Consider the following 25,585-nt stretch of genomic DNA (forward strand, 5'->3'; position numbering starts at 1 on the left):
GTGAAGCATTTGATACACATTGTTCAGTCCACCAAAAATCACGTGAGGTGTAAACTATGGTTCCATTTACAGATAAGAAATTGAGGCACAGAGAGGTTAGGTAATTTTCTCAGTCACATACAGCTGGTAATAGTGGAACTAGATTTGTCTGCTTAACTGCTGCCCCACTGCCTCTTATTTTTCTGTCCTAGTTCCTAGGGTTGTGCCTGAGGCACTGTACAGGCTTTCACATGTGATTACCAAACTGCCTTTTTTAAATTGAGATATGTGATTCATATACCATAAAATTCACCCTTTTAAAGTGTACACTTCAAGAGTTTTTAGTATAATCACAAGATTTTTTAACCATCACCACACCTAATTTCGGAACATTTTCATCAACCCAGAAAGGAACCTCATACCCATTGGTGGCCACTCCTTGTCCCCTCTCCCCACAGCCCCTAGAAACTACCAGCCTGCTCTTGGTCTCTATGGATTTACCTATTCTGGGCATTTCATATAAATGGAATCATATAGTCTGGGATCTTGTCTCTCTGGCTTTTTCGCAGCATAATGTCTTCAAGGTTCATTCATGTTGTAGCAGATATAAGTACTTCATTACTCTTTATGGCAAAATTATATTCCCCTGTATGGATAAATAAAAATTCATTCGTCAGTTGGTGGACATTTGGTTGTTTGCATTTCTTGGCTACTGTGAATAATGCTTCTATGAACAATCGTGCCTGTTTTTATGTGGACATATGTTTTTAGTTCTCTTGGGTATATACCTAGGAGTGAAGTGCTGGGCCGTATGGCCCACACTTAACATTTTGAGAAACTGCCAAACTCTTTTACAAAGTGGCTGCACCATTTTACATTCCTACCAACAGTGTATAAGGATTCCATTGCTCTACATCCTCACCAAAACCTGTCACTGTCTGTCTTTTGTATTATAACAATCCTAGTGTGTGTGAATGGTATCTCATTGTGGTGTTGATTTGTATTTCTCTAATGACAGAGATGCTGAGCATCTTTTCTTATGTTCGTTGCTATCCCAACTATTTCTTCTGAATTTAAATTTATTTCTTTTTTGTGTGTGTCTTTCATTAGAATATAAATTTTGTTCTTGTGATACTGTTTTGTCCCAAGAACTCTCAAAGCCTATTAAATACTCATGAAATGTCCCATGAGAGATTGCATGGCCTCTCATGGTGCCATGCTGCTGGAGCCGTGGACTGTAAGAATTTAAGTGAATTTCCACTGACAACTTTCCAGAAGGTCTCCACATCATGTTATTAGATCACAAGCCTTCATAACCCCCAAATTATGATGTAGATAATGCTTTATTAAAAATCTCTTAATGTCACAGAAATGTCAAGAGTTTTTTTTTTTAATTATATTTTCTTTTTTACATCCCTATGAGGTAGAAGAGAAGGTACTATTTCACAGGGCCCTCTGAGAAACTAAATGTAGAGGTTTGAATATCTAAAAAATTCTAATAAGTCATAATAAAAACCTTTTGAGCACAACCCATGTTTCCAGATGTATAAGAAAATTTCAAGATTGTTTTTAACTTTTATGCCAGTCCTGGACATTTATCATTGCTCATATGTGATGCTAACATCTTAGCAATGTTAAAATTAATGTTTGCTATCAAACTTGGTTTAGGCCACAGAGAAAGGAAAGGTTCTGAAAATTCCATATGCCAACTTTCTTCCCTATACATTGAAAGAGTATTTATATTAGCCTCAGATGATCTGCAGTAGCGTTCTTGAATTTTTTTTAAAAAGTGCCTGGCATATTACATGTGAAGTCCACATCAGTGTAAGTGTTTATTGTAGCTGTGAGGTCTTTCTTGCTTTCAACCTTAATTTCCTATCTTAAGCTCACTTGATGGCTTTTAACACCATTCGTTAGTTATTCTCAGTCTTACCACAAGTTAAATGTATTTGGTCATACTGTTCGCAGTGATGAAATTCATCAATTCTCTTGTAAACTGGACTTTCTTATTTAAGGTGATTTTTCTTTTTAAACAAAAACTGCTTTGAATTTCTGTTTACCTAGTCAATCCTCAAATACTTCATTACCTCAGATACTGGCTGAGCACCTGGTTTTTTTTCATATACACAGCAGTATAATTCCTTTCAGTTTCCCAGACCCAATTCCAGGAGGGGGTCTTCCCACACACAACACCAAGCAATTCTCCAATGCCAGCAGGGTGTCGGAGAAATCTATTCTGATGCTGTCTGCATGGAGACAGCACCAGATTCCCCAGGTTAAGGGCTCTGTCCCACGAGACTGCCCTCCACACCCAACACACCCAACTCCAGACACGAGTTGCAAGCCCCAGGCAGGTGCCTGTGCTTCTGACCAACCAGCTATACTGGAGGCTCCAACAACCTCCCCCTTAGGTTTGATTAGTTTGCTAGAGCAACTCACAGAACTCAAGAAAACACTTACATTTACCAGTTTAATAAAGGATACAAGTTAATGGCCAGATGAAGAGAGACATAGGGCAAGGTCCCCAGTAAAAGAGCTTCAATCCTTGTGGAGCTTGGGACCTGGCTAGGTGGAATAGGGAAGCTTTCTGGTTCCCCAAGCATTGAAGTTCTCTACCAGAGAGAAGCAGGATCCAAGGGGAAGAGATGCAATTCTCATGGGTTTTTGTAGAGGGCTCTACTTCATAGTCGTGATTGGCTAAATCATTCACCTGGACCGCCAGCCCCACCCTTGGGTGGGGTCCAGTAGTCTTTCATTAACTTGACAAGACACCGCTTCACCGTTAAGACTCTAAAGTGTTTTCAGGAACTGTGGATGAAGACCAAATATACCTGGGACATACATATGCATTTTCATATATATATGAATGACCAAATATGTATTTTTTATGACTCAGTATATTGCAGCACCAGAGGTGGGAAGTATGGTGGGAGTAAGACAGTCACAGTGTTTGCCTTTGTAGAGTTTGTTAACTACCTGTAAACTCCAAAAAACAATTACATAACTGCAATTGTGATAAATTCAAAAAAACAAACACTTTAAGATTCTACGAGAGTACATAATGTGGAGATGACCCAGTTTTTCATTGTCAGAAAATGTGTCCCTTGAGTAAGTGACACATACTTTGGGACCTAAAGGGCACCTAAAAGTTAGCCAGCACACGGGGCCTATGGGTTAGCATGGGCACAGGCACTGAGGCAGACATGAGCTGACGCTTTTGAGGACCTTAATGAAGGATAACATGGCTAATGTGTCACGAGCCAAAGGACAAGGAGAGGTGGGCATTGTATGGAGGCATGTTAAAGATCTGGGCCTCTGCCACCAGGATGCTTTTGAAGGTGTAAGGCTGTGGAAGCAGCATTTGTCGGTAGCCTGTAAAATAAAGGAAGGTCAAGTGACCCTTGGCTCTCTCACTTTTCTTCTCTGGGTCAGGAATATGACTGGAGAAACTATCAGCCCGGCCAGATGAGTGAATCTGAGTTGCAGATGCTGGCAAGCCTCCGGCGGCAACAGAATGAAGAACTGGAGGACATAGGGGCCTCCCACGGCCTGAGTGCATCACAGGTTGACAACTGTAATGTCAGTATAAGTACCAGCAGCGATGACACAACCACCTGGAACTCCTGCCTGCCACCGGTGAGTCCAGGGCTTTTTGTCTTTGTTTATTGCTTTACGGAGGAGCAAACTTCTCTGGGAAAACTAGCGCCTCAGTGAGAACAGCCCCTGGGAGAAGTAGTCAGAGCCCATTAAGAAATCGTTTTTTAAGTCTGGGAGCATTGTCTTTTCTTAAATTCTCTTATTTTATACCTTAATATACCTTCAGACAATGTATGTTAATTGTGTAGCAAAATTATAAAACCATACATTGGAAGAAAAAGGGATAATTTTACTGTAGTCTCTTGGTAACCCTTTGTATCTGCAGCCCCGAGCATAAGCCCTGGCACATAGGAGCTCAATGGTGTGAAATAAATGCTCGTTAAATGAATGAACAAAAAGGAAGAGGCTATGGATATAGTAAGTATTGCTTGGATATGAGGGCAGAAAGGAACCTTGTGTTGAAGTCTCCAGATGTTATAGTGACTCCCCCTGTGTCTGTGGACTGTGATAGGCACTGCAGATGCTTTAGCGGCTTGTATTTTCCCATGTTTGTACATTTAAAATACTTTTAAATATGGCCCATCATTCTCACTAAGGACTAGCAGAGGAGTTGTAGCAGGTCAAAGTCTCCCTGTTTCTCAGGTGAGGACATAAATCCTGGGCCCACACTTCCACACTTGGTCTGTGCTAGGGCCCAGACCAGAGCCCAGTGTTTTGACTCAGTCCATTCTCCACAGTACTGTCTGCACGGATTGCATGGCTTACTTGGAAAGACAAAGCAGAAACATCTACAGAACAGGCCTGTACCACGTGAGAAATGTCATTAGTCCTAATAATAAAATCACATATCATAATGTAATTGGAGCTACCATTTCTTTAAGCACTAGAGACATTTCAAGACCTCTATAGGTTCACAAGACATTTGCTTATAAGGGCACATTAAACATCGTATCAAACATATGAAATAGCCTTCCCAGCAGTAAATACAGCTTTTTTACTGTAGAGTTTTTGAAAGGAAATATAAAACTGTGTCATTTTGATTCATATTTATATCAAATTACATAAAGGTTGAGTTCATAGTTGACAGTGGATAACTTATATTTTACACATTTAATTAAATATTTATTCTGAAAAAATTTTTTTATTTTGAAGCCTCTTTTTGTCCAGGTCTCTGACATCTTTGTGTATCTTAGCAATCGCAGAGGCCCTGGCACTAGGCCTGTGTTACCTGATTTACCCCTTACTGCTGTCCTGTGTGGCGAGCACCAGGGGGTTCCCATTTCCACATGAGGAAAGGGAGGCTCTTGGGTAAAGCGATACAGACCTAGCTTGGCAGGACTCCCAAGTCCGAGCTCCCAACCACCGTGATATATGGCCTCTCAATATGGGACTCTGTTGCCAAATGAGTGCTACCAATATCCAGCAGAAGGTGAGATTTCTGCTCTGGAAAGAACTTACGAGACTTCGTAGAGGAGGAATTCAGTTGGCTCTGAGGAGGTGTGGAGGATAAGTGAAGCTAGTTTTTCATTAGTGTTCTTTATGCCCACTGCCAATCATCCAGGTTTGCCTTGCCTTAGTTGGGCTTCCATTGGGCCGAATGATCAATCATGCAGGCCGCCCCAGGCAGCCTTGGTGCTAGAGATTATCACCCACCCAGCAGAAACCCCGTGTGCCGGTTACTCAGAGTATCCTTGTAGCCAGAGCTAACAACCTAAGAGTGAGTGCATGCAGAGTTTTGCCAATGCAATTTACAGTGGAATTGAAACATTGCCTTTCTTACCAAATATTCCTCAGCAATCATTTAAACCAAAAGTAAGAAAGAGAATAGTGGCCTCCTGAACGAGCTCATTCTGTCATGAGGTAGCTCGGAGACCAACATTGCAAGGGGCAAGCTGAGGAATGATTAGTTATGGACTGAAAAGGCTGAACTCTTGGTTGCCCTGGATACCGTGTTCTCATCACTGCCCTGTTCTGGCAAGAACTGAAGTCCTCCTGCGTGACAACTACTCTGTTCCAAGAGTATACAGCCAAAATAACACCATTTGTGATGAACTTAATAACTCCTCTATTTGACCAAATGAGGAATTGAAAACAGTCTGGTTTTTTTTACACAGAGAAAATAATTGAAAAACCTACCTTTGGCATTCATAAGATATGTTTATTATTGCATCAAATATAGTCTATTTCAATATTGAAACTATCACCAAATGGAAAATCGCACTCCTTAATGAACTCCGCATCTTGTTGCTCATATGGAGTTTAAATGGAGCAATTTACAAGAACCACTGTGGTTGTTCTGAGAGCTCGTGCCTTTCTCTCTAGAAGTTGTACAGAGATAGTGAAAAAGAAGAAAGACGTCATCATTTTGTCACAGTGATATCCTGCTTTTCTTGCATCTCAGTGATGGTGCCAACATTGACCCTGGCACTCAATCAGAAATTTGGAAGCCATCTCCACTTTTCCCACCCTACCTATAGCCTTGGCACTTTATTTTCATCCAGATTCCTTCATCAGTCCCCTAGTGCCTACATACCTCCAGTCAAAGCACTGCAGATAGCCTGGTAGTTGGGAGGATCTGCTCTGAAGTCAAATTACCAAGATTCAAATCTGAGCTGCAGCCTCGTAAAGCACGTGGCACTATACCTGAGACATAAAAGCATTTAATAAATTAAGGTTGTCATTATTAATGTCACTGTTATTCACACTAGTGATCTTTCTAAAGCCCAGATCTAATCTGATCTCTTCCTTGCATCAAACCATTTATAACTCCCCATTGCCTCTTTAGTTTGGCCTGACAGGCCCCCCATAATCTAAGGCCTGCCCTCTCCCCAGTCTCGTCTCTCACTGCTCCCCCACTTTCCCTCCATGCTTTAGGCCTGGGTGTAATTCCTTAGATACACTCCATACGTGCCCTTGTACCCTGTAGCTGACTATCCCTCGAGGCTTAGCTCCAAAGCCCCTGTAGCCTTCTCCAGGTCTCACTGTGAGAGACATACATACATACCGTCCTTTCTGCCTCTACAGCCAGGAGTATCTCCATGATGACTCACCACAACCTAGCTTGTCTGTCTCGCATGAATTCATTCCACATATTTTTTGAGTGGTGCAATATGCCAGGGATACAAATAAGCTACTCAAGAATGAGTTCAAGCTCAGCTTGTAGAAAGAGAAGAAAATAAGAAGGAACAGGATTAAATCTATGGAGGAGGGTAGAGTCTCCCCTTGAACAAGATAATCTCCTCTTTGTGCCTTTGTTTCTGCATCACCTTGAACAGGACCTGAAATGAGTTTTTGCTTGTCTCACCATCACTACCCATCCCCCACCCAGCACACACACAACTGCTCCTCACTCTAACTACACCGTGCAGCCTGCCCATCACTGCCATGCCTTTTGTCTGAAGCCTGCCAATCATGCTATTGCCAGGCTCTTTCCTCTGCCTAGAGACCCTTCGTCCCTTTTCCTAGAACCTTCTGTTTTTCCAAGGTCCAACTCAGATGTCACCACCTCACAAAACCCTCTCTGACCGCCAGTCACCCTGCACAGAATTATTTGCTTCCTTCTCTGGGTTCCTGTTGTCTTCAGGCTCAGTGATAGCACTTACCACATCAGGTAGCCATTGTTACAGTTTCCCCGCAGCCGGGTCAGGAGCTCCCAGCACAGAGCCTGCCATGAGGTCACATTCACTTGTGGCTGGTTGTTAGTCATTGGTTGAACGACTCAATCACATCAGGAAAAGATTCCATTTTTACTCTAAAATAAGGTGGTGGTTGTCATAATTCCAAAATAAATGTCAGCTTTGCTTAAATAAATCCTGAATGATACAGGTAATATTTTACATTCTAGATTTGATAAGTGGCTATTAAAAATATACATACAAAGGAAATACCTCCCTCTGGCCAAGTCTTGATGACCAGTAGTTTAAAAAGGAGATTTAGGCAGGCAATATTCAATTTAGCACCTTTATCTAATGACTTTACATACATTACAGTCTGAAACCAGAAAGCTTACACAGAGCAAAATGAAGACTCTTTAGCAAAATCTATTGTGTTTACAAGCTTTGATTTCTCAGCTTTCCTCAGCATCTGTACGGGTCAGAGTAATATGTACTGTTTAAAAGGTATTTAGATATAATAAATTAGTCATTTAAAAGTGTAATTAAATGTAACCATATTTCTCATAGCAAATTGGCTTTTGTAGGCATCTCATGCTAAATAAATCAAGCCTACTGAGAAATCCATTGGCCTTTGACAGACAAATTTTTCAAAGTTTCTAACTTAGGACCAAATTCAATTAAAACAATACTTTACAACTTCTGTGGAAACCAGGCTACAAGTAATCGATTTTGGAGGGTTTCTGTTAGGAGTAGCCCTCATGAGATTTATTCAAAAACTGAGCTCTAGGCAGCCTTAGGAAGGAAGCTACGAGTTGGTTATAAGAGATTCTTAAGTGAATTTTATTTTGGTGAGTGGTTTTGATTGACAGTAGCACAAAACCCTGTCTTGTTTGTGCACATGTGTATGTGCTCGTGCACACACATGCACGTGTGGTATTTTCTTCTCAAGGAAAAGGAATTAATGGAACAGCTTCATATAATGACCAAAAGAATATAGACTCCACATCAGCCAACCTGGGCTCAAATCTATTTACTGGCACAATCGCCCACAGAATGGGACTAATAAAATGCCTGCTTCAAAGGGGCCCAGTGGGAATTTCACATGCCTAGTGCTCACCGTGCACCCACACTAACTAGTCTGCTGCTCCACCCAAGCCATTCTCCAGGGGCCACTGCAGTGATCAGGAAAGATTTCTAGGACATTTTCCCTTTTTATGACCACTGAGGACTGTGAGGGTGGGCAGAGGTTCTGTTGTGCTTGTTTTGATGTGAGCTAACTGTCAGAATCCAGACAGACCTCCTCAGAGCTTTACAACTAAACTCTTTATTTCATTATTTCAATATTGCATTATTCTCTGTCCTGCCTCTAACCTAGATTCAAGAAAAGCCTGCCTCACTGCATGCTGTCCTGTAGCAGATGCCCCAAAGATACCGTTCCTTCAAGTTGAGAATTCCCATAACCTAATACCAAACACACAAGTATCCTCAGTTTGTTTAAAAAAAAAAAAAATCACACTCATCCATCAACATGGCACGTTGCAGAGCATAATGTTTGGAGAAAAGGAGGCAAAATGCACTTAATAAAATTAGAAGCATATAGTGAGGTTCTCAGACAAGTTATTTATGGTCTTCATTAACCTTGCAACATTGCTGCCGTTATCATAGGTTTCATATAACAACATGAAAATAGTCTTTACCTTTTAACATGGCAGGATTATCTTATCTCCTGTTCTTTTATTTAGCCTTCACTTCTCTCCCTCACCCCAAAATTTCTAGTGTTAGATCAGCTTGATCATGGAAAAGCAAAGCTCATGCTCTGTGCTAGTTAATTTTAGGAATCCGCTTTCCCGACGCTAGTGCATAGCAACAGCGCCACCAAAAGGACGAGGTGCCGAGTTTCTAGGCTCTGTTCCATTTCTTTGCTCATCCGTGTATGAGCCTTTGTCATGATGATTTCTGGATGATATGGCCAATATATTGGCATTTCAGGTTCTTTATAGTTAATAGGTCTTAATTTGTTCTGAGCTACAGATTCATTAACTTCTCAGCTCTCGTTAGGTGTAATGAGTTTTCTTTTTAACCCTCCTGAATTAAAACGATAAGTAGTTGATTGTGCTAAGCTGCAGCTAAACCAGATGAGCAGATGTTCGTATAACACTATGGAAATGATACGTGAAAACTGATTTTAGAGTCAGTGTAATATCTCTGCTGTCAGGAGAAAATATTGAAATGTATGAGTTGTCCCGTATCTAGTGACTATGAAACTCACCCCCTGAAATCAACTTCTCCTCATTTCTTCGTGACTTGTCTATTATTGTATCTTATGTTTGTCCCCAATTTAGCAATATGGCAAACTTAACTTTATTCAATTTCACATACATAGTGACATGTCATAAGAGTGAAATCAGGTTAATTTAATTTACCGCGAGGAGGTAGTCTTACATATTTCAAATAAATGTATCTCAGGATGACTTTGGCTTCCTGCCATAAACTGCACTGAGTTTGTTGTATCTGTTGTTATTCAAAGACTTAAGTATTCAACACTCTAGGTGAACCCCCAGGCTGGATTAAGCACTATAGCCTGCGGGTTGAGAGGGTGAACGAAAGAGTCAGACTGCCTGAGTTCAAATTCTGCTTCCACTATTTCCCGGCTGGCATGACCTTGGTTAACACCCAGTGTCTGAACTACTTCTCCTGGTAGATGGAGTTGTTAATCCTGTCTATTCATAGAACTGCTGTGAGGATGAAATGAGATGCTAGTGATCACCGATCTAACACAGACTAAGCGCTCAGTAAATCTCAGTCACTGCTGCTGTAATTATTGTCATAGTTATTTGTCATTGCTGTTCCTTTGCTGCTGTTTATAGTATATTGTCTAAATATGGCTGAATCACAAAATGAAAAAAACCTATTTTAGTTTTTTTAACTGGTGCTTTCACAGGACGTTACCTACCTAGAAGTTGTAGCAATAGGTTTACGGCTGCATCTGTATAGAAATGTGTCTATTTCCATGTGTGCACGGGGACATCTGGTTTCAGACAGCCCATTCCCGTCTCCCCAGCCCTACCCCACCACGTTCAGAGAGCTTTTAGAAACCATTAGGCACATTCTCCTTCATTCTGATTTGGGCCTAAGAAAACAAAAAGACCTCTTCCAAGTAAAAGCCCGGCCCTTTCCAAGCATCAAAGCAGTTACGGGAACTGAAATACGTGGAATGAGCTGCTCAGCTGCCGCATGTCCCTGTCCCTGATTCTGACTGTGAAATTAGGAGCCATGTGCAGAGGAAGGGAAATGGCTTTGCCCCGTTTTGTATGGCACCCTCTTCAAAGCGAGACTTGCATCCTTCCCCAGCTGAACTATCAGCAGTTGTGGTTTATAAGTCCGTTCATAGCAGCGACATGTGTAAGCTGGCATGCTCAGCCATGATATGCTATTATTAAATTTAAGTTAGTTATTAAATTAAAAATTGGGGTAAAACTTGGTCATTAGTTTTTTAGTAGTAAAAATTAAGTTAAAAGCAGATATTTAGACTGAGTTCCATACAATTACTATAACTGACTTTTTTGTTTACCTTTCTGTCTGTTCACGTCAGCAGTCTTTACTATTAGTTTCCATTGCTTATTTTTTTTTTGGTCTTCTAACACTTAAAAACCACTGCAAATGTGAATCTTTTATTGATTGTGTTACATTTTACTCCATGTATCATTGGCTCTGTTGTATATAAACCTGAGCCAGCATCGAAGGGGCCGGTGTATGTAGTCTTCAGTGAGAGCTGAGTCATAAACAAGATAGGATTCTGTAGCCATTTTGCTTCTCCAGAGGTTGAAGTCATCTGGACTACATCTACAGATGTAAATAGAAAGGTGTAAAATTGAGGAAACGGAACTTTGGATGAGTATGAGCACCATGATGTGTAGAGAGTTATGGAAATGCCTCTGAAGGTAAATAGGCGGAGGCCCATTGACTGGAGGCCTGAGTACAGCTGAAATACGGGATGAATACCAATGGCAGTATTACTGGGAGTATTTCTACACCAGTGTGAGTTGGTCTAGAGAACCTGTTAGGCCCTTTGCTTGCTAATTCCCTTTTTGCTGTGAAATAATAAAGCCTAAATCATAGAACTAAATTTCACTTGCAAATTGCTGAAACGCTTATTTCTCCAGTGAGATCAAATATGTCTTATGACAGGTTTTTCCTTCCACTGTTCTCCCAGCTGTTGTTTCTTATTACTGAAATGGTGATGCATTGATATTGGTTCAATTACCAAAGTATCCGGGTACATTTAAATTCATGGTGCATCACAGAGAGTCAGGCTAGTGGCTATGATTATCAGACAGGGTGTTTGATTTAAATCAAAGGAACACTTCCAAGAGATTATTTATAGAGGAAGACAGTTTACTCTGAAGAATTCCCATCACCGATGTCACTGATATTTTAGGACCCATTAAAATAAGGAATTTATGGAAAATAAGGAATATGTGTTCTATGTATATATAGGCACGATTGCTACACTGTTTCCCTCACTTGGCGTCAGCTCTGTGGGGCCACCTTATGAGTGAGAAAACCTTAAGGCCAGCTCAACTGGGTAAGGAAGGAACTGAGACTCTTTAAATGCAATTCAAAAATATATACCTAATTCCACCTTGTAATAAAATGAGAATGTTCAAAATGATTTTCATATTAGAATTACATGGTTGTTAAAATACTTGGAGCCACATTCAAAAAGAGATCGTAATCTGATAGAATGGAATTCTCTCTATTTACAGAACAAAAGAAAAACAGCAGGTTCTGTTTAAGGTTTACATGGGATACAGTTGTTTAGCTCCATTACTAAATAGACAGTAACTTAAAGGTTTCTTGTTGGGGGTGGGGAGATTCCACATTTTTGTTAGGTGTTGGCATCACTTTTTTCAGTTTGTCGATTAGTTCTTGAGGTTTTATTATACACTTGGGAAAGATGACCACCTTGACCCAAGATTTTGAGTGTAATTCCATTAATGAAAATAGAAGTTACCGTTGCAAACTTACTAACACTGAGATATAAATATATATTCTGTAACTCTTGAGTCTCTGCATTGCTGATACTTGCTATGCAGTTCCATGAAATACCTTATTTTGTCTTGCTGTATCTGGAAGTATCAGCTACTGTTCACAGCATAAAGTTCCACGAGGAGGATGATTCACATGAACTTAAAATTACACCATAGATACTATCTAGTCCAGTGACTGGCCATGAAAATAACCTGTGTTTTCGCATCTGTACCACCTTGTTATTGTCTGGGTCTCTCCCAACAGCCTTTGACTCTTCTGCAAAGTAAACTAGCTCCTCCTATGGATTGTTTTTCAGGGAAAAAAAAAATACAGCAATGAGAGTACATATGAAAGTATGTAAAGAACGTTATGCTGATTAGTCCCTCACAACTGTTTTGTCTTTAACAGCCTGTCAACCAAGGTCGGCACTATCAGAAAGAAATGAATCCACCTTCTCCTTCCAACCCCCGGTAAGAATCATTATTAATCTAAATGGGTTTTTTTTTAAACATTGTTTAGAAGGTTGTGCATTTTTCTCTCTTTGTTTTCCAAAACTTCCAAAGAGCTTCCAAAGTTCTTTTCTTTAGAAGCCTTAGATCAGTCTACTTTTCTTACTCAGACTATAGTGTAATGGTTAACAGTCTACCTAAATTTAAGTAGCCCCTCTACCTTTTACTAGCTGTGGGACTTTGAGCAAGTCATTTAACTGAAGAGTAATTCAAGCATAATAATGACCTCGTAGTACTTTAGGGAGGATCATACAAACTAATACATTAAAAAGTTTTAGCACAGTTTCTGTCACATAGCAAGGACAATATTGTTCTATTTGCTTTTAATAAGTATTTGATGTTTAGTACATTTTAAGCAAGAGTCTTTTTTTGTATTATCTAGTATTTTTAAATTTATTAAATTAGCTTATGTGAGTTCAAAAAGCCATTCTTTTTTTCATAATTTCAGAAGTTCATAATCTCAAAATTTTTTCATTATTTCAAAAATGTCATTGCTATATGAGTCATTTGTCAAAATTTTTTTAAAACTCATTTTGCCCTCAGAGACAAGCAAATCTGAATGTGAGCTTTGAGATGTATGTAATTTTATATGACTTTCTAAAAAATAGCTAAATAAGCTAGTGTGTCATTATAAATCAGTATAACTTTATTACTATTTACTGAATACTAGAAATTTACTGACAATCCATCTACCTTATCTCCACCCACAGCATCTTAGAAATTGTAATATTTCTCATTATCCAAATGCCTCTCATTATCAAGCTCTGCCATCTAGACTGTGGTTTGTCCCACATAATGGACCAAAACACCAAAAATAGCACTTGTAACTGTGGCTCCAGAGTGTGCTATCAGTTACACAGTGTCTGAATAAGACTTAGTTTGCACATATCAAAAACAACTTAGAAAGTACTCGAAGAGAGACAGACAGAAAGCAATAGACAGGAGGGATTTGTTATATGAGAATCAGGGCTCTATCCTGGAACGCACGGGCAACCAGACCTCAGGAGGGGCCTGACATAAGAACTGGAAAGCAGAAAGGGGCTGAGCAGCAACCGTGCTCCATCTCTGCTTGCTACTTCCTGTCTCCTCCATTCATCTAAGCACCCACTTCCTCTGCTTCCGGTCACATATGGCTGCCTGACAACAGCTCTTGAGTTTACACATTGTGGTTCACAGTATACATCAAGCTTAACATCCCAATTCCTACTTCCCAGGAGAGAGAATGTGATTGGCCTAGCATGAGCCACGTATACACTTCTGGTCCAGTCATCAATGAACAGCCAACCCCCAGCCATGTAGAACTAATACTGCCACCAGGAGGCCACTTACATGGTTTACAGGACTTTTAGTGGGGCCCAAAATATTCATGGCAGAGAGAGAGGAGATGTTTTTTATTAGTAATCTCTTCTAAGTGTTCCTGGTCTATACTCTTGATCTGGTCATTCTTTCATGTTATCTAGCAGAGGGAATTGGCACTATCATAGATATTATAAGGAGTTCAAAATTGAGATTGTAATTTCAGTGTATATAAAAAGGTGTTTTAGCATTCTTAAAATCAGTTGTCTCATGATATATGAATATGTGTCTTGTGATCTTGCAGCTCAAACAAACTCTTTTTTTCTATATATGAATAAACTTTCAAGGTAACTGGAAATTCAACTTTGGTCCAAATTGTAGCAAAGACAGAATTTGTGGTCTGAATAAATGAACATGATGATAAGATATGTTAGAAAGTGGAGCCTTTCTAACAGAAGGAGTAGGGGGACCTAATTCTCAGCCTAATTATGCTAGTAACCCAGTATATGATCTCAGACAAGCCTCAACCCATCCAGACCTCTTCTAATATGAAAACCCTCATGTGTAAAAGAAAGGATCTGAGTTACCGGCTCTCTCAGATCACTTCAGCTTTATGATTCTGTGACTTCAATGAAACTCATTATAGGCTTTCATATGAAAACCAGTTCCACTATGGAAGGAAATGCTGGATTCATTAATTAATGTTTAGATGTAGTAGTGTATGACTTCAAATATGTCTTTTAAAATTTGATTCCCAAAGATAGAATATAAGAAAATTCACCAACTAAACAGGCAGTATTTTATTTAACTAATTACATGTTCATTCATTAAGGAAAAATTATTTTACATTTTTACATAATAAAATAAAAATCCAAATTCTAAAACAAAAATAAAATGCTATCATCCCATTTCCTAACAGTTTATCCATCAATTTCCTAGAAAATTATTATATATCTGTTTAGAAAACCTTAAGATTACATGGCTTGGATCTTAGCTCATAAATCCTGCAGCTTGAAGAATTGGTAGAAAGGCATTATTGGGCCATAAATAAAGATGAGGATAAAATTATGAGGTCAGCATTGATCATCATATAAAAATGGGATAAATTGAATCATGTAATGCACGTAATTTAACTTAGAATTGAAAGCTGTGATTTTTCTTAAGATTTGTATTTATAATATTTCTTCCAAGTAGTACTCCATGCTTTAGGTCCTAAAATATGAAACTTTACAATTAAACTTTGAAGTTAGAAGGTAATGATAATGAATATGAAAAAAACAAGAAATGAAAAGCTAAGTCTGTAAGCCTACCCCCTTGGATAAACAAGCATCTAAGCTGAATCCTGGATTGAAAGTTTGGTGTATAGAAGCTGTGAACAATATACATGAGATACAGGTAGGCTCTTGACTTCCTGAGTTAAATGTGGTTGTGAATAAGGGTAACAGAAATATGACAGGATGGGAGACGTGTGTATGCCAGTCCATCAATAGTGACCTTTGAGAGGTGAAATGGCCACATTAGCTTCAGTGAAATATCCGCAACTACTCCAGAGACCTAAGAACCTAAGAGTTTTAGGTTATATATGCTCACAACGACATGCATACATTTTTCGAGAGTCAACTTTCAGTTAGCTTCATTAATATAACAGAACAACCAATATCCCCATAGTCTTTCATTTACATTTTATTCTGGAAAGATTTTTATTTCTGCAACATATTACCATCTTAGTTTTATGTGTTTATGATTAAAGTTAAAGATAGTATTTAGTCCACAAAGCAGGTACATTTGGGTTTTGAAGACTTGGCTCTAGGATGAAAATAGCTGAAACATTATATGTTCATACATTGTTTTCCTCAGAGTAAAATAATTCACTTGTACTCATATGGCAGTGCTTGATATTGGACAGAGGTGGGATACAGTGATGATTGTTTCCAGAGAAGTTTACAGTCTAGAAATTAAAATACACTATTCACTTCATCATGTCCCCTTGCGTGTCAAGGTTTGCACCAAAGGCCTCTCCCCTTGCATCATTTGGTACAGGTGTGAAATTTCCCATTATTTTTGCCTAACATACTGATTGATATTTAGGCAGCAGCTCAGATGCGAGGCCCTTGCCTCCAGTGTCCACCCAAACTGCCCTTTGGGGTCCTGACAGCCTCTTTGAAAAGGTGCATAAATGGCTAACATAATCTAATACAATTTAGAGGCGTGTTGGGTAGGAGGAAGTAATTTCACAGTTCATTCATGTTGAGAAATGTTTCTGAGCACGTAAACTCACATGCTGCCAAACGGAGCAAAATGGATGCTGTTTGCAGCCTTAAGTCGTTTATTTTCAAATGCCATCTATTGGTTTGTGGAGGTTCAGAGCCATCCCTTAGGCACATCTATTTATGTGTTTATGTAGATTCTTCAGAACAACTCAAGATATTTTTGCTCAGGAATGGATTTTATAAAATAAGCTCTGATTACGTTCTGGTTGTCTGTTCATACGGATGGACTTGATAACCAGCCTTGCATTTCAAATGATGATTGTACTTGCTATTTTTACAACTCATTGGAAAATTAGGGGGAGGAGGGAAGGTCGTCAAAGGCTCTGTAAGGTTCTAAATGTTTATGGAAATAAACAATACAGAAAATAATTCTAGAGCGCCCAAACAGTAATGAATGGCATGGTTTTTAAAGTGTTTGCTTTATAATTTATTGCTTATCTTTGGTTTTTTAAAATGCCATTGCAGATTTTGTTAGGGCTTGAATCCTTTGCAGCTTTGCCACATGTTTGTATGATATGAATGTACTTATAACTATAATTATCTGATAAAGCCCTACAGACTTTGCAAATGATTAATACCCACTGACCTTGGTTTGTGCTGGCTCAGCCGGCCTGACTGAGACAAGCTGGCCTGTCATCATAACCTACAAGCGCTACTCTGGGCCGATCAGTCGCTTCATTTTTCTTTTCTCTCCAATTGTTGGGACTCAACCTGCTGGGCTTCTCATATTGCTTAAGCTTTTTTCCCCATCCACACAAAAGAGGGAAAAATGTGTAAATAAATAAAATTACAGAATTTGCATGCCATGTTCCTCTTCAAATGATTAGGTTTGGGTCATTTTTAAATGAATGAGTCGAATTTTTAACAAATATTCCTTCAGATTTCCTGGTTAATTGTGCAATTTTTCTAAATGTAGTGTTACTACGTTTAGAGAAACATTTAGAGTAGTTCTATTACCTACATTTTTGCATAAGATCTCAATGATTTGTTAATAAACCAAAGGCATCAATTTTTACTTTCATCATTTCTCTTGCTGACTTTAAGGAAAAGGTGCCGGAATCTGCCTTATTTCATAATCTCATCCCCACCAATTCACACCTGCTTATGTGAGGGCTGTGAATCTCCATACTCAGAACCTGCCAGTCTACAACAAAGGCCAGGCTTGAAATGACTTGTGTAGCCTCTCTAGCCTGTCCCAGAGAAAACTCGAGCTAAATGCACCCCCGGTAGCAAACTGAATTCCTCAAGGATCATCCTGCTTCTCACCTCTGAACACTCTGAACCTAGGAACCTGCCCTGTGTAACTCTGGGGACACCATTCCCATAGGGTTCCAGAGGACCCAACAGCTCACCCACAGAGCTGGGTTACTGGTGGTACCCGACCCCATTGGTACTTGGTCTGCCCAGCCCACGTTCCATCCTGGTTCTGATCAGGAGCCAGTCAGCTCAGTTGCTCCAATCGCTCTGTCCGCCTAGCCAGCCGTCACCACGGAAGACTGGGTGCCACCCACTGCCCACCTGACTGATACTTCTTTTTTTTTGCTCTCTTTACTTGTTCATCCTGGCCCTGCCTGCCTGGGCCTCAGCTGACCCCACTGTCCAGTTTCTCGGCTGAAATATCTGCCCACTTTCTGACCAGGTCTCTCCTGGGCCACTGGCTTCAAGCCAAGTTTCCTACCTTTTCAGCTGTACCCATGAGAGAAGCTTAAGCCGCAAGGGCTGGGAAATGCTCATCAGTATTTTAGTGATTATCATGTTTTCCCAAATTACAAACTTACCAAACCCATTTCCATGAGAATTTCAGAACAACAGATTGCATCTTCTCCCCACATCTCCCCAAAGCTTCTATGTCTAATCTATGTCTAGAGTAATGGATCCCTGAAGATCTTAACATGTGTAGCAAGATGCGGGGCTTGTGCGATTACCCAGGCCTCCCTAGTCCCTGTTGTCCACTCTGCACTCAGCTTGCCTTTGGTCTAGGGTCCAGGGTAAAGAAGGTAATTACCAAAGTAATTATTTACTATTCTAACATTTTACAGTTTCAGCTTTTAATTAAAAGATTCAGTTTCCTCTTCTACAGTAATAAGTACCTTTAAAAAGCCAAAGCACTGATTTCAGTTGATAATATTTGCCTCTATTCTATCTGAGGGGGACGAAAGAGGGATGCAGGCTGAGGTCCAGGATAGTGATGGGAACCTAAATGAAAGGCCGTAGTTATGGTTAAATGGCCGTAGTCATCATCTCCGTAGAGTCACTGACTCCTCATTCATTTTGTAGCTTCTCTTGTTTCAACAAGGAGCCACTCTAGCACGAAATGATTGAATGTGTGCTGCAGTTCATAACTTCCCCAATATTCAGGGCCACTCTTGAAGCACCTGCTATATGCAGAGCACCAGAGAGACTTTAATGTGCTCTTGGTGAGCTTGCAGCCTCCCAGCATCGGCAAGTCCACACTGAGTGTCAGCAGGACAGCGTTAGGAAAGGTACTCAGGGGTGTGGGGGCACATACCGTGCCTGGCAAGAAGTCAAGCCTTCCCAAACCTGTGCCTGCTCATAAACTCTGCTTTTGCTGGCAGTTGGTCTTACTTCTTCCCTGTGATTTGTTTCCTTATTAATTAAAAAAAAATTACATTTGAAATTGATTAAAGTTAAAACACATACTTTTTCACTCTAGCAACATACTATGTTTACCAGCATTTACAGCTTTATGTTTTACTGTTCATTACATCATAAAGACCCAATAAGTATGATAAATGCTATACAAGTCAAACGTCCAGCCTATTTTAAATGAGTTGAAGAGTAGAAGGCATACAACTTTCAGCTGATTTGATTGAATTAACAGTAAGATTATTGTTCTATTGACTCTTCCTTGTCCATTGATTTTTAAAAGCCTCTAGCTCCTTTGCTATCCATTAAGACAAATCAGATGTAATTTGGTGCTCAGGACAAGACGTTGCTATTGTATATTGTGTGTATGAATGGAAAAAAAATTACATATGTTCTGAAATAAGACTGGGTAGGAAGCAACTTCTTACATTTTCCTGTAAACAGCTTCTTTGCTTTTGACTTTTGAGGTTAACAATAGTGACTTTTGTTTTATTATGTGAGCACAAGTGAAGCCAGATGGTTATTTATAGATGATTTATCTCTTCAGATGAAAGGAAAACCTAGCTAGAATTTTTCATATTCTGATATTTTTCAATCCTGAATTCTCTTGTTTTGCAGAACTTACAGACTAATAAGCAACTGCATGAAAGCAAGGAGGGGAGCTTAAAATATATTCTGTTGAATTAATAGCAAACAGTTTCTAAACAGCAAAACCATTTGTGTTATCAAAATATTTATGAGCCAGAAACCTGAAATCTGGCCTGGCCTGAGGTCAGTCAGCATCGTGATAAAATGAAGGTCTTAGTTTAAATAAAATCTCGATTTTGGCTTTCAGTTAAGCAGTTAAGCAATGAAATCCTGTCATTTGCATGGGGTGATTTATCCATAAATTACTGAATGGATATATACATATTTTTTTAATGATATCTTTTTCTTTATACCTATAGGTGGGGGTAAAGGTGAGAATCTATTCCTTGGCCACCAGCTTTAGAAGAAAGTTCCATTATGATTTGTGTTCTGATTTGGTGACAGGTGCACTTACTTTGTGTTTTACCATTTGCCCTGTTCCTACCTCCTTAATAACTTCATTCAAAGCTGAAATTGCCTCCATTTTGGAAACACTATTAACTCAGATTAAGAGTCCAGAAAAGTTTCTCCTACTGGAAAAATGGAAGAAGTGGGGAACAAGCAAGAACAGCCACCCATGTGACATCCTCTAAATTTGCTTGTGATTTTCTAAATGTTGGTGCTAGCAAACAAGAAAGTTGCAGCAAGGCATACAGTAAATGAAGATATTATGTATTAGAGAAGGAATGAATCTGTCACTTTGACGGATTGTGAGACGAAGAGTAGATTAACAGATTACTCATAGTCAGAAGGCAGCTTGGTGTGAAAAATGTGCAGGAAATGATAAGTGAGGGTTTGTGCTGATTTAATGATATTTTTAAACTACAGTAACACTTCTGTAGTTTAATATAATAAAGCACTTTGCTTGCATTTTTAAATCATCAACATATTTCCAATTTGATCTTAAAACATTCTGGACCATTCTCTATTAAAATTTGTAGCTTTCAAATTAGAAAAAGGTACCATATAAAACACCACAGCCATGACCTTACAGAAAATACCATTGTCTTTTAAAATCAGTTCTTTCCTAAACTAACATTTGTAATACAAGTTGTAGTTATGTTTTAAGCACACTAACACCACATGTACTCTTCTTTGGGCATTTAAATTACTTACAAGAAGAAATTATTATCTTCTAACAACCGTTTCCATTGAAATGCTTTGTAGATACCATTGATTGGTCTTCATATTTCCATTGCAGGTTTTTAGTTAGGAACCTGAGTTCATAGAATACTTATGGGTAAAACTACTATATTTTTCCACAGATAGTGGATAAAAGTAGTTCAATCTGAATTGAGTATTCTGAGTCATAGCAAGAAATAAGATGAATTGCTTGCTTTATTTTACATTATTACAAATATTTATCAGAAAGAAAAACTTCTGAAGAGGTTTACATTTTTATATAAATAAAATTTGGGATTTGAATAGCACACTCTTAGTTAATTTGACAATGATGGACTGGCACTGCCAAGAAGTTTCAGAATAAAATTTCTGTAATGCATTTAAATGGTTTTTATTCTAACATCTTAATATTTAAAACATAATGTAAGGCTTGAGTTGTTTCATATCTTCTCTTTAGCTCACCAGTAGGTATAATTGAAACTTCTGAGGGAGTGAAATACTACATTTTCTATCTTCACACATGTATCTAACCCAAGTGCAAATAAATATAATAATATGGGATGCCCAAGGTTTGAAACTCAGACATGATTATAGTTCAAATTATGTTTTACACATACAGTGAAGACTTAACCAGAATTCACCATGTTTTGTATATTTCCTGTCTTCTGATATATTAATACTCTTAACTTGGGATAAGCAAGCTAATGTAAAGAGATAGACAATATTCTTCTTGGTAGAAACTCTGACATGTATGCAGCAAAAGTTCTTCGCGTGTTTTCTGGCTTCCTTGCATATTTATTGTCTGCAGTGGGGAACAAGCAAGAACAGCCACCCATGTGACATCCTCTAAATTCGCTTGTGATTTTCTAAATGTTGGTGCTAGCGAACAAGTTGCAGATACTAACGTGATTTGCTAAATATTCCCAGCTCCCCAGTTTCAAGCACATTATTGGATTGCTTTCGAAATCCATTTGACTTTAGTGGAGCCAATTAGCCCAACTAGTTCAGACCAATGAATTGTGAGCAAAATGGCCTACATTGTTAATTGACTGGAGCATTTAATTGTAGGTGTAAAACCCTCTAGAGTTCTCTTCCTCTGGCACCTTCCAGAAACATTCAAGTTGATTTGTCAGCCAGGTTGCTGAATGACTATGATAAATATAGTTCCCCTGCTCATCTGGTATGGACATTTAACATGAGCAAGAAATAAACCTTTGTTATTTTTAAGCTGCTGAAATTTGGGGGTTTTTTGTTACTGAGAATAACATAGCCTTATCCTGACTGACACTAGCTATGACAATGAATATATTCTGTCATTGGAAATATATCATTTCACATACTTTCATATTTGAATGTTTAGGAATCAGTTAAAATTGTTGAGTTCAGTATGTGAGTCATTGGCATATAGTAAAATAAATAGTTTTGGGAAGTGACATAGTGCACTCGTTAAAAGCACAGTCTCTGAAATCAAAATCCCGGATTTGTATCCTTGTGAAATTATTTTATTTCTCTACACTTCAGTTAAAATTATCTAAAAAACAGGGATTGTGTTTTACTGCCTACTTTATATTGTTACAAAGATTAAGTAGATAATGTGTGCAAAGAGTTGTGCACAGAGCCTGGCATATGAATTTTCATTAAATGGTAGAAATGGTGATAGTTGGTGGTAGGAATATTAACAGGAATATTAGAAATAAAGTTTCAAAAACAAATCACACTTTTAAGAGAAGTTTCCCCAAAACTTCTCCCCATTGCTCCTAGTTCTTTTTCCAGAACAATAATTGGAATCATCACTCTTTCACATAATACCCCTTGAAATTTTGAATATTGTTTTTGGGGATTCCATTTCTGCCCCAGTCTCTCTCTTTGCCATTCCCGGTCTTGGCACTGTCCTAATTGCTTCCTTTGGACACCTTTAAGTTTATCAAATTGGAGATCTCTAAATTGAACAAACTTACAGCTCAGTCTACAGATAGACCATTGACCAGAACACTGTGTATATTAGTGTACCTTGAATGACATTCTTTTTTCAGTGTCCTTATTCCACAAATGGCTTATCTTTGGCTTTTGGTCTAAAACTATCACTCTCTTTCTCTTGGACCATGGTTATAGCCTCCTAAGTGGTCTCCCTGCATCCACACGTGCTCTTTTACCACAACCCATACCCATCCCCTACAGAGCAGGCAGAGTAACCTTTTCTAAACACAGATCTGATTGTGACACCCCCATATTAAAACCTTCCAACCGCTTCCCATTGCTTGTAGCATAAAGATCAAAATCTTTCAGTGGCCTTCAAGGCTGAGTGGCTTGGCACATGCCTACTGGGCCAGCCTTATTTTGTACAGTTTTCCCTCTGGAGATTTGTGCTTTAGCCACACTGGTCTCCTTTCGTCTTCTCAAACCTGCCTTTCTTAGGGCCTTTTGCCCATCGTTCCCTCTTCCTGAATGTTTTTCCCCTACCTTGCCTTCCATCTTACCTGGTTAATACCTATTCATCCATTTGATTTCCTCTCAAGCATCACTTCCCCTAGGGAACCCTCAAGTCCCTATTCATGTGCATAGCACCATTTAACTTCACAGCACTTACACATTTTTACATGATTATCTGATTGGTGTTGGTCTGCCCACCCACACTATAAGCTCTAAAAGGAAAAGAACTCAATTTTTGCTCAGTATAGCACTTAATGCCAGGATCTGACACAAAACTAAAGAATCTCAGTGATGAGTAACTCAAAGGGGTGGTTAGAACTTGGGGCTTATATAACATCTTAACCCAGAACAGTAAATTTGTACAGAAGTGACAAGACAAAGGAAAAGGAGTTTCAGACTCTTAGGGACAGCACACTGTGGGAGGGTAAATATATGGGGCAAACTAATGGAAGATAAGGATTGTTTTAGTGAAGTTTGTTTTAGATTCCTCCGAGTGCTGGACTGGTAAGAGTCTCTGGTGATTGAGTTGTTCCCTGTGCCAGAAGGGGCACCCTCCTCATAGGAAATTTTATTTCTCACTTCTAGGTGGGAAGGGACCGTCAGAGAGTCCTCTCTGAATCTACTCTTTCTCGAGTGTCTTCAGCTCAAAATAATCAATATGTGAAAGCAGCATGTTTTGGGATGGCATGTTCAGAACCCTCACGTGGTGAATCTACATTATTTTAATTTACAAACAGTCCAATACTATCATATTTTTGATGCATAATGATTTAATCACAGCACAGGATTTCTGGGATGTTACGATTCACACTCCTGTGCAGCGCCCTCCCATCCTATGTCTGGCACGGACATTGCTAGAGGCTCACGGTCCTCTTGCCCACTGAGCCCCACTGCAAATTTAAAATCCTTCTCCATGAGGTACTCCAGGAAATACCACCAGTCAGAATTAACGTGTGATTTATAACCCATTTGTCTTCTTTGAGCTGGAACTAGCTAGGTTAGTGAATGGAATCTATTCCTAGCCCTACATGACACTCCCTAACCCTGGAATTACCATCTTGCTAATATATCCCACTCTAAAAGTCATCCCCATCTTTTGTAAAACTTTCTTCCTTGACTGAAGTGAAATTAGGACTGCTCCTCCACAACCCTGACTCAGTTCACATCAACTGTGATTAAAATCCTACAATATTAAAAGACAGGCATGATACATTTGTTAATTAATTAATGTAAGTTCTGCCTCTGGTAATGGCAGACTTGTTTGTTTCACATTGAACTTCCCTCTGGGAACAACCAGAGAAGCCAGACAAAACATGATAATCATCTAACTGAAGCCATTGGGGAGCTTCAAAGGCAGAATTTATGGAGCCTTGCTTCAGAAGAGAAGAGAGGCCAGAGGAGACAGCCTGCACATTGTGTCACTTTTCTCAGGAAAATTGCGCTTTGGAAAGCAGCAGTGTAGAGGCTGAGGAGCCAAGCAGAGCTTTCAATAGCCTAACGGGTTTGGGGACAGAAATTTTAGTTCAAGACCAGTTGAAGAGAAGAAGCCATGGTGAGCCCCAGAGTGCTATACTTTAGGTAAAAGAGTTAACCAGAAATAGACTCTCTGGGGGATTTAAGACACATCTATTTTGAATCATCCTAGTTGCTGATGGCCCTCTCATCCTACCCAAGTGGCCACCAGTAAAAAAGGAGTCACATCTAGAGGAAGAAAAAATTATCTAGAGCTTCTTTCAATTGAAATAAAGTGTGAGCTACATATGTAATTTAAAATTTTCTAGTAACCACATTAAAAAATATCTTAAAAGGTAAAATTAGTTTTTATAATATATTTTATTTAACCCAATATATTGAAAGTATTATCATTTCAACATGTAATTTGGGGGAGGAAAGCTTTCTCTAGCAACTTGGGTTTGAGTGATGGGTGTGGGGGGCTGTGAATTACTTGGCAACAGATAAATAGGAAAAGAGGTTTATTACACATGCTTGTGGAAGCATTCTAAAAGGAGTGGCTTTAATCAAGCTTATTAAGGGGAAAGTAGGGCTTCTGTAGAAAAAGATGGAAGGTCCTGATAAGATTTGTTTACACAGTTTCTTGGAATGTCCTGTTGCAAAAGGTCAGTCGCCTCCCTGACTGGAGACTCTGCATCTACTGTTTATTCAAATGTTTCCAGTTTAAAATGGTCTTTATACCATTCCAGTTGTTTGTTGGTCCCTTCAGAGTCAGTATGAAATACTGGTCATGATATACTTTTTTGCATAGTAAGTCCTTCAAATCAGTGTATGTTTTATGTTCATAGCTCCTCTTGATTCAGATTGGTTCCATTTCAAGTGCTCAGTAGCCACTTGTGGCTGGTGACCACCATGTTGAATAATGCAATTCTAGAAGACAACTTTAAGGAGTGTCTTCATGGCCTTAGGGTAGGAAAAGAACAGGTCTCAAATTTCAGAAACTATAAAGGAAAATATTGATAAATAAGACTATATTAAAACTAAGAGCTTA

The 25,585-nt window shown here is 39.0% G+C and overlaps 1 protein-coding gene across 8 annotated transcripts in view; it reads left to right on the top strand.

Annotated features, from left to right (window-relative positions):
- The window catches only part of CFAP20DC (CFAP20 domain containing), a 186,529-nt gene that overhangs the window by 133,997 nt on the left and 26,947 nt on the right, over positions 1–25,585 (top strand). For all 8 annotated transcript variants that reach the window (XM_036878571.2, XM_036878567.2, XM_036878569.2 and 5 more), the window contains 2 exons: positions 3,412–3,615; positions 12,630–12,691. In XM_036878571.2, coding sequence (XP_036734466.2) covers positions 3,412–3,615; positions 12,630–12,691 — 266 coding nt within the window. The remainder of the gene's footprint in view (positions 1–3,411; positions 3,616–12,629; positions 12,692–25,585) is intronic.

Source organism: Manis pentadactyla, chromosome 1 (genome assembly GCF_030020395.1).
Source record: "Manis pentadactyla isolate mManPen7 chromosome 1, mManPen7.hap1, whole genome shotgun sequence".
Classification (NCBI taxonomy): Eukaryota; Metazoa; Chordata; class Mammalia; order Pholidota; family Manidae; genus Manis; species Manis pentadactyla.